Here is a 9,970-nt window from a genome sequence, read left to right on the forward strand (position 1 = left end):
CTTAGTGTAAGAAGCATCTTGATTGTACATAAATTTTATATTATCTGATTGTATTCTAGGGGTGACCTGTGGGTGTGTTGACAGAGTTCGTAAGAATCGATAGGGTCTTCTCCGCCCCGTAAGGAGAGTGCGTAAAGGTTGAGGTCAGCTCTAAGAATTTGACCTGATTGTAAACGGTGTCATTCCACCCGTTAAGTGAGCATAGTAGAATTCTTTTACTTGTGAGCTTGAGGCAGAGACGTAGACAGTATTGGCTGAATTTCGATAACATATCGTGTGTGCAATTTATATTTTTGTAATTTATTTACTGTACGTGTATTTTACTTTCAATAGTCTGTGAATGCTGCGCATGACTTAATTTATGCACTTTATATTTATCTGCGCATTTAGGATTGTATAGACAAATTTTAGGTTAGGAAATATTATTTGTAAAATTGAAATCAACTTAACAAGTTTTAAATATCCAATTCACCTATTAAAAATACACCAAAGTCATTGGACAAGTTAAGTGCTTGATGAAATGCTTGGCTATTGTGCAACTATTATTGGTTTTGTTCTTGCAGTTTAAACGTTGCTATCGCTTCTCTATTCCATTGATACGCATGCAATCATTGTTCTATGAATGGTCATAAATACTAATTGAAGTGGAAGGGCAGGAAGTCGTGTTTAACTTGAATTCTTACATCGCAGGCTGTAATGGTGGTAGGTAGTTTTTGTCTTCTTATTTTTTTAGGATTTCACTATTTATGCTTCTAGACGAACATGGGAAGTTCTTTGTTTTTCTCTAATATTAAATTTGTTTTTTGTCAGCACTTGATTGGACCGTTTTGAATTTTCTTTGGATCTTCAAATCTGCAAAAGAGGGAGGTGGCCTACTCCCTAAATCATCGGTTTAGATTTGAAAAACATAAAAGACATGAAACAAATAAATACTCTTTTATTATCAATAAAAAAAATAAATACTCTTTTTAGATGCCATCAATTTTTTGTTTTTATTAGTTTTTTAATTAAATTCAGGTAAATTTTCATTATTGATCATATTTAAGATTGAAAATATAAAAAAATTAATTTTTATCTTATTTTCTTTTCATTTTACGAATCTTCTATCAAACTATATATATATATATATATATGTTACGACAAGATTATCGCTATGTGACCTGGAGATCACGAATTCAAGACGTGGAAAAAAACTCTTACAAAAATAAAAGGTAAGGTTGTATACTATAAATCCATTATAGTCCGCCCCTTTTTCGAACCCTGCATACACAAGAGCTTTGCACACAAAGTTGCTTTTTTTTTATTTTTTTTTTCTTTTTAGGCCCTCAGTCTCAATCTCACATATGACAAAATTAGAGTGGGTAGAGCAGTGTATCCCTCCTACGTGACAAAAGCATGTAAATGAAACAAAAAGAAAACCCTTGAAAAGGGCATTCAATAATTCAGCTCATTTGAAAAAAGGACCCAAAAGAAAATTGAATATAAAAGTCTTCAAACTAATCTCATTTTGATTTCGTTTCACCACATGAGAACAAAAGTACCTAAAGACAAGATAATTATAGCATACAAAATAGATAAAAAAGTGACAGAAGGTGGAATGCGCCCATTGTCCTTCCTCACTATCATCCCTTCAATTATAGGGTAATTCACCACTAGGATGAAAAATGAGAGAAGAACTTGTCCAAACAACGCATCCCAATTTCCAGCAACCATCATTTTAGCAACTCCCGCAGCGAAAGCAATGATGTTCAAAATCACCAATGTAACTAATGGAGCAAGAAACATCGCCGATGTTTGAAAATCAAATATGTCATTTTTGTATCGCTTAATTTGTTCTTCATCTGCAACTTTATTAGTAGGCAAGAAACTGGCTTGTCTCTGGCCAACCCACTTCAAGAAAACATCTACTGTTCCAAAAGCATAGGATGTGATTGACTTTATTATCCAAATTCGCAACTCATTCCACCATATGCGAATTGATCCTCCAGTGAAAATGATTTCTGCTAGGTGTTCCAAGAGGGAGGATAGACAAAGAAATGAAAATAAAATGAACCATGTACTTGAAACCTGTGAGAGAAGAGAAAAGAATGCCACAAAGATGTAGATGAGCATGACTATTAGAAAAAATAGAGTACTTTTTGAGTAATCACAGAATTCTAACCTTGGGGTAAATGGGGATGCCATTCAAGAGGTTCAGCTGAGGGATGATAGATAGGCACCACAAAGGCAGGAAATAGAGGGGCTGAAATGCATAGGAAGCATAGCACATGGTCTCAAGAATAGAAATTTTCGATGGTCCGTAGATTAGGGGGCAAAACTTTGACAACCCGACTTCAAGCACACCAGTGTTCCATCTTGTCCCTTGAACAAGCAAGTCATTTAAATTCGTAGTAGCACTGCCCAAGAATGCTGGCCTTGAAGGATTGCAGAACAGAGAAGTCCACCCTTTACAGTGCAAGATGAAACCAGTAAAGTAGTCTTCTACTACAGAATTATACAAGAAACCAACCTACTACCAATGCACGAGAAGGGAAAAAAAAGTATGTTAAAAGACTGGTGGCTAGCAAAACCAAAAATTGGTAATGCAATGGATAGTCAATACAGTGCTTGCCTGTTCACCCCATTCAGTTTCTCTCTCATATGTGCAATGTGCTAAAGACACTGCCTCTCGAAACAATGAGCTTGATGAATCCTTACCATCAATAATAGTTCGTCGATGGCCTTGACAAATCGAATTAAGGAACTCGTTTGAAGTACCAAATGATTGCTTGAGTTGAAGGAGATCCTTAGCTGGTCAATACATGGCAAAGTTATTCCTGAACTATTTTGTAACCGTAAAACATTGGAGGCAGTAGAGTGAAAGGAATAGTTTTACAGAATTGTTAGTCACAAGGATAATTGTGTGTTGGTCATACTTTTCTGGTTAACAGCACCATATAACGCCTTTCTTTTCATGTAAAAGCATGTACCAGACAAAATGGGTCCTCTCAGTCCATCCATTCCAGGCCACTTCACCTGCAATTGCATCCAAGAAATCAACAAAACGCTGCTATGTACTGGCAACTGCTCTTTAAGAACTGGAATTGTCTCCTAAATCAATTAGGAATTCATTTGCATACCACAAATGGGGGTCGAAGCTGCCCACCATAGATGTCGTTCTCACTGACATTGTGAAATTTCTGAGGGAACTGAACAAAGGCTAACGAGGGAGCGATCTTAGAATCGAGGTGGAAGCACATTGCCTGCCGAGCAGAAGATGGGTCATTGGAGTACATATCACAATCTAACACAAGTATGTAGGGAGAGTTGCTGATGAGGCCCGAGACTCTAAGCTGCAAAAGTTGCAAAATGATTCATCAGAAACAGAGGCAGAAACATTGAAAAATGGATGTATGCATGCATACGAGGACATTGAGAGCTCCAGCTTTGAAATGGTGCGGATGACGAGGTTTCTTCTCCCGAGAAACGTACACAAGAAGAGGCATGTCTTCTCTGGCAGTGTTTGCTTCATCAGCAATCTCATGATTCATCAGTTTAACAACTGGGGGATGAATTTGAGTATTGGCAATGCTTGTCCCTTTATTCTCTTCTGCAGCCCTCGTCAGATCCTCTTTGAACAATTCATACTTCATCTGCAAAAATGCTAATTGTAATTCTCTGTTTGGCAGCTTAGAGATTGGCTCATAAATTTAAATTTATGCAAGTTTAAATAGAGTATAAAACAAAATTATATTAAATTTCATTTAAATTTGCACAAATTCAAAACATAATATGAAACTCATGCCCGATGTTGGACCAAATAAGAATTTAAGTTTTTTTTTTTTTTTAATAAGGAGGGCGGCACCTCCATTTATTTTTATTTTTTTACCATGATCTTTTTACTTTTTGAGAGAGAGAGAGAGGACCAATTCATGAATTGGAGAAAATAAAGGTATAAAATTGTCATTCAATACTAAAAAAGAAAAAGTAAACTTAGAGTGCCAATGGTAACTTTAAGCCTCATTTGGGAACACTTAAATAATTTTTAAACGCACATCTTGTGTGTTTAATTGTGATTATACATATAGAATTCTTTTTATCATACTTCAGTCTTCAATCAAAAGTGAAAAAAGAAAATGAATGAAAAGTGTTTCCAAAAATGAAAGTGTGATCAAATTAATTAATTGACTTAGTTAATTAGCAAGTCTAAACCCCACCCCTCCTCCTCTAAATTACACTAACTAGTCCTTAAAGTGTAATTAGATTTGACATTATTTTAAAGTTTGCTACAAATAATAGGATCATAACCTAAGCACATATCATGGTATTATCATAACTTCCATTAATATAATACATAACTATGTTTACCCGACAACAAATTAATTTTATAATTTACCCAACAACAAATTAAAAGAAAATCAATGAAATAGTTTACCTTGATCTTCTCTCTTTCCTCCAAAAACTCAGTGCTACCAAAAATCTGTGGATCATACTCTGGATCTGAAAAATAAGCTTCCGGGCACCTGCACTTGATCCCATACCTCCTGCAGAATGGAAGCCACGACCATGCAAAAACCCAAACCTCCTGAAGCGCGAAATACGTCAGAGGAGAAGCCCCATCGTCGGAGAGATACACCGACAGCTTTTCCGGCGGATAGTCCAGCGCCATGGCCGACAGAACCGTGTTCATAACCCCCATCGGCGGTTCCTTCCTCGGATCGGCGGTGACCACGAAAACGTCGATGGCCGGAAGCTCTTCGTCGGACGGCAATCTCTCCGGGAAGACAGTCCGGGAAATGGGCCGCCATAGATAGGCCTGATTGAGAAGCCATAGGAAGGAGAGAATCAGTTCAGAAGAAAACACCAAAAGCTCGGAAACAGGTGCTCTGTTTGTGGCAGAGGATAGCAGAGAAGATACTCTATAATAGATGAAGGAAGATTGAGCTATGGCGTGAAGAAGGGCGTGTAGTCTGTTGGCGATGGCTGCAGATGTGTGGGCTATGGAGAGATGGAAAGGGAGAGAATCCATTTGGCTTAGTGACAACTTGGAGTAAGGCGGCGAGTGCAATTCAGCAGGATCACGAGGAGAATATATGTATATACACACGATGGTATGGGTGTCTCTCTTATGCGGCGGAGCATGTTATAGATAATGCCAGTTTTTTCCATTTTATTATTAATTTATAATAAAATATAAAATAATACTTTATTTGGAAAAAAAATTTCTCATTTTGAGGTTTAAGTAATCTCGCAAGATGAAATAGCAAGATTTAAATAGATCTCCTAGGACAGGGTTGTGAGATTTAAACAAATCTTGTAGTTCAATTTTGCAAGATTTGCCTGCGACTATGACCGCTCTATTTTTCTCGTTTCGTTCTATTTTTTTTTGTGTTCTGCTCTGTTTTCAAAGTAAAAAGGGCGTAAATGGATCGGCTTTCGATGATGACTCTTCTACTAGATGTGTTTCAAGGGACCAAAGATGACATTGCAATGCAAATGGGATTGATTTGGGGTCAAGTCAAAGCCCCGTTGATCGAGTCAAAGCCCCGTTGATCGTCCCTTTCCTGAGAATCGTAGTTGTCCTATACCTGATCATGTCTCTGATGCTCTTCGTCGAGAGGGTTTACATGGGTATTGTCTTCATTCTAGTCAAGTTCTTTAGTAGAAAACTAGAAAAACGTTACAAATGGGAGCTCATAAAAGACGACGCATAGTGTCACGAGTTAAGCTTGTTCAGGGCATTATGCTTACCTGTGACCGCTTGCCTCGTGTGTTTGGGATGAGTTTCTATCATGTAAATACTAGTGTAGGGTTATTTTTCAGTATTTATTTCATTGTAAGCCAAATAAGACAGTATGACTCTTCGGTCACTTTGATGTTTCCTAGTGCCAGAGTGAGAATAGCTCAGAAAGCTCTTTAAGGGAGGGTGAGTGTTCATCAGTCATTGTAAAACTCACTAACAATTATCAACGTGCTTAGCCTACTTGCCTCCCTTGCTAAGTACACCATGTCAACGGAGGATTTGTTAATGAATTACATTTGCTTCAATGTTTACTGCTTGCTTGCCACGGCTTTCACGAATTGATTACTGTTTCCGTTGCTATCTGAATGAATGTTAATGAAAGTACTTCGTGGATGAATGTTGGTAAATGATAGGTTGGTTAGTTAAGTAAGAGTGCTTTAGTTAGCGCTGCACGGCCCTTCACAATGGTGTTAAAATAGTCGGACCGTGACACTTGGTATCAGAGCCAAGGCTCAGTTGCTACGAGAATTCAGTTACCTTCATTGTGGGATTTTGGAAGCTTTGGTAACTGACCATGGCACCAACTTAGTGCACTGGAAGCACAGGTTGAAGAGACAACCAACAATATGGCCAACGAGATGGCCCAACTGAGGGGACTTGTTGATGAAGTGATGGGATCACAGCAGCATCAAGCAAGTTTGACAAGTGAAATGTCAGAGGACTTTCACCACACTGTGGAAACTTTGCAGGCCCGGATGGCTAATCTGGATGCAAAGGTGAATCTGATGGTTCTTGCTATGGGGAACACCAACACTCCGGGAGTTAGTAAGACCAAGGTACCTGAACCCAGGACGTATGGGGGTGCTCGTGATGCTAAGGAGTTAGAGAACTTCTTGCTTGATATGGAACAATATTTTCACGCTGCGAGGATGGCCTCAGAATAGATGAAAATGGATACTGCAACCATGTACTTGGTGGGTGACACCAAACTACAGTAGCATGCTAAGTACAATGACATTGAAAATGGAAACTGTGTAATTGATAGTTGGGCAGACTTGAAGAGAGAGCTCAAGGCCCAATTCTTTCATGAAAATATTGAGTACAATGCAAGGAAAAAGCTGAGAGACCTCAAGCATACTAGGTCGATCAGGGAATATGTGAAATAATTTTCTACTTTGATGTTGGATATCCGGGATATGTCGGAGAAGGACAAGTTATTCTATTTTCTAGAGGGAAACAATGGAAAGTCTTTCAAGAAAGGCAAACCCAAGAGTGGGGGAGCCGACTATAAAGCATCAACCTCAAAGGAAGCTTCGTCGTCTCGAGGGTTCAACACACCCAAGGGAAAGGGTAAACTTGAGTGTTTCTTGTGTCGAGGTCCTCATAGAGTTTTTGAGTGCCCTTACAAAGCATCACTTAATGCTTTATAGGCTTCCATTGCCGAACAAGCACTGGAAGATGATGGGGAAGAAGATGAGACCCCCAGGATGGGTGCAATGCAGTAGGTGAGCGCATTGGAAAAGTAGGCAAAAGCCCCAAATGTTACACGAGCCAGAGGGCTAATGTTTGTGGACTTGAGAATCAATGGGAAAAGCACTCGTGCTATGGTGGATACCGGGACTACCCATAACTTTGTTTTGCAACTAGAAGCTTGGAGACTCAACTTATCCTTAAAGAAGGATACAAGACGCATGAAAGCAGTTAATTATGTAGCCCAGCCTACTTTAGGAGTAGCCAAGCAAGTTACTGTGAAGCTTGGGCAGTGGGAAGGTCATGTGAATTTCATAGCAGTGTCATTGGATGACTTTTCAATCATTTTGGGAATAGAGTTCCTAAGGGGAACGAAGGCAGTGCTAATGCCTTCGGCTAGTTTCCTATGTCTGATGGGAGATCACCCGTGCATGGTGCAAGTTATTGCAACAAAAGGAGACGATGGGAAGTTCTTTTCATCCATGCAACTCAAGAAAGGTTTGAGGAAAGGAGAGCAGACATATCTAGCCACGGTGGTTGTAGATGAAGAAGTAGGCAAAGAGCTGGTGCCTACAACCATCCAAGCGGTGTTGGATGAGTACAAGGAGGTGATGCCGGATACGTTGCCTCACGAATTACCTCCACTATGGGGTGTGGACCATGAGATTGAGTTGTTCCCAAGAGTGAAACCACCTTCAAAAGGGCCATATCGGATGGCGCCTCCAAAGTTAGCAGAATTAAGGAAGCAACTTGATCAATTATTGGAAGCGGGATATGTTCGCCCTTCCAAAGCACCATTTGGAGCACCGGTGCTGTTTCAAAAGAAACATGATGGGAGCCTGCGGATGTGTGTAGACTACAGTGCGCTCAACAAGGTGACAGTGCGCAACAAGTATCTTATTCCGTTGATTGTTGATTTGATTAGTTGAGTCACGCCAAGTACTTCACTAAACTTGACTTGAGGTCAGGCTACTATCAGGTGAGAATTGCTGATAGGTATAAGCTGAAGACTACTTGTGTGACACGGTATGGGGCATATGAATTCTTGGTAACGCCATTCAGGTTGACGAATGTGCCTGCAACATTCTATACCTTGATGAACCAGGTTTTCCGTGAGTACCTTGACAAGTTTGTCGTGGTATACCTGGATTATATTGTTGTCTACAGTTTCACTTTGAAGGAACATAAAGAACATCTGCGGAAGGTGTTCGATAGGCTGAAGGGGAACAGTATATATGTGAAGAAAGAGAAGTGCTCTTTCGCTCAGCAGAGCATCAAATTCCTTGGTTATGTGATTGAACAAGGTCATATAAGAATGGATATGGAGAAGGTAAGGGCAATTCAAGAATGGAAGATCCCAAGGACGGTGAAAGAGTTGCGTTCCTTTCTTGGGCTTGCCAACTACTACAGGAAGTTCATAGAGGAGTATTCACGGAGAACGACCCCTATGACAAAACTACTAAAGAAGGGTCATGGGTGGAACTAGACAGCGGAGTGCCAGGGAGCCTTTGATGACTTGAAGGATGCCATGATGAGAGATCTGGTACTGGCTCTTCCGGATGTCATGAAACCCTTCGAGGAACAGATAGATACATCATAATTCACCCTTGGAGGCATCTTGGTACAGGAGGGGCACCCTATTGCGTACGAAAGCCGTAAGCTTGGTGAAGCAGAGCGAAAGTACACAGATCAAGAGAAGGAGATGCTAGCAGTGATACATTGCCTCCGTGTGTGGAGGCATTAATTACTTGGGTCAAGGTTTGTGGTGAAAACAGATAACTCAGGTGTTAGCCATTTCTTCACACAGCCAAAGCTGACACCCAAGCAGGGCCGATGGCAAGAATTCTTGGCAGAATTTGATTTTTCATTTGAGCACAAGGTGGGGCGATTGAACCAAGTCGCGGATGCACTGAGTAGAAAGGTTGAACTGACAGCCTTACAAATGGTAACACATTTGACTTTAAGTACTGTTACCACAACGATGCGGGAGCGCATCAAGGAGAACTTAGCCAAAGATCCAGTTGGGCAGAACTTAATGAAACTTACCGAAGAAGGGAAGGCACGACAGTTCTATATGGAAGATAGATTACTGATGACCCATGGTAATCGGCTCTTTGTGCCACGAGTAGGTGATCTGAGGAAGACATTGCTGAAGGAATGTCATGATACCATATAGGTCAGACATCCAGGATGGTAGCGCACTTTGGCCTTACTGAAGCAGGGGTAATATTGGCCGCACATGCATGATGATGTGGTTGATTATACCCGAACTTGTCTCACTTGCCAACAAGACAAGGTGGAGCGGAGGAAAATTGCTGGGCTGTCGGAGCCCCTACTAGTACCGTACAAATCGTGGGAAAGTGTCTTATTGGACTTCATCACCAACTTGCCCAGAGTGGGAGACGCAGGGTCTATACTTGTTATTATAGACAGGTTTTCGAAGTATGATACATTCATAGCTGCACCGAAGTACTGTTCGGCAAAGGAGACAACACAGTTGTTTTTTAAGAACATTTCGAAATATTAGGGTGTTCCCCATGACATTATTAGTGACCGAGACTCAAGATTCACTAGCAACTTCTAGACAGAACTTTTCAAAATCCTTGGTTCACAGCTAGAAATCTCTTCGAGTTATCACCCACAAACAGATGGACAGACGGAGAGATTCAATGGGCTACTTGAAGAGTACTTGCACTACTTTGTCAACGCCAACCAAAAGAATTGGGTGCAACTACTTGATGTGGCTCAGTTTTGTTTCAATGCCCAAAAGTGCTCCAC

At 40.3% G+C, this 9,970-nt stretch overlaps 1 protein-coding gene across 3 annotated transcripts; it reads right to left on the reverse strand.

The window, feature by feature from the left end:
• Positions 1–1,475: 1,475 nt before the first annotated feature.
• LOC131152156 (cellulose synthase-like protein G2) lies at positions 1,476–5,092 on the reverse strand. Of its 3 annotated transcripts, XM_058103842.1 has the most exons (8): positions 4,898–5,062; positions 4,415–4,795; positions 3,405–3,632; positions 3,120–3,332; positions 2,916–3,015; positions 2,612–2,790; positions 2,162–2,509; positions 1,476–2,067 (listed from the first exon to the last, which is right to left on the reverse strand). In XM_058103842.1, exons 1-8 carry the CDS (start codon positions 5,006–5,008, stop codon positions 1,519–1,521), a joined length of 2,109 nt encoding a protein of 702 aa, XP_057959825.1. In that variant the 5' UTR covers positions 5,009–5,062; the 3' UTR covers positions 1,476–1,518. The 3 variants fall into 3 exon arrangements, with proteins under 3 accessions (XP_057959825.1, XP_057959826.1, XP_057959824.1); XM_058103843.1 differs by having other exon boundaries at positions 2,162–2,445; positions 2,698–2,790; positions 4,415–5,092; XM_058103841.1 differs by having other exon boundaries at positions 4,415–5,070.
• Positions 5,093–9,970: the final 4,878 nt, after the last annotated feature.

The sequence above is a fragment of the Malania oleifera genome, chromosome 3 (genome assembly GCF_029873635.1).
Source record: "Malania oleifera isolate guangnan ecotype guangnan chromosome 3, ASM2987363v1, whole genome shotgun sequence".
NCBI lineage: Eukaryota > Viridiplantae > Streptophyta > Magnoliopsida > Santalales > Ximeniaceae > Malania > Malania oleifera.

Coding starts and splice junctions, on each gene's coding strand:
- LOC131152156 (XM_058103841.1), bottom strand. CDS start 5,008: ATGGATTCTCTCCCTTTCCATCTCTCCATAGCCCACACATCTGCAGCC. Junction 3,633..4,414: donor AGGAAAGAGAGAAGATCAAG/GTAAACTATTTC, acceptor GCATTTTTGCAG/ATGAAGTATGAATTGTTCAA. Junction 2,068..2,161: donor GCATCCCCATTTACCCCAAG/GTTAGAATTCTG, acceptor CTTCTCTCACAG/GTTTCAAGTACATGGTTCAT.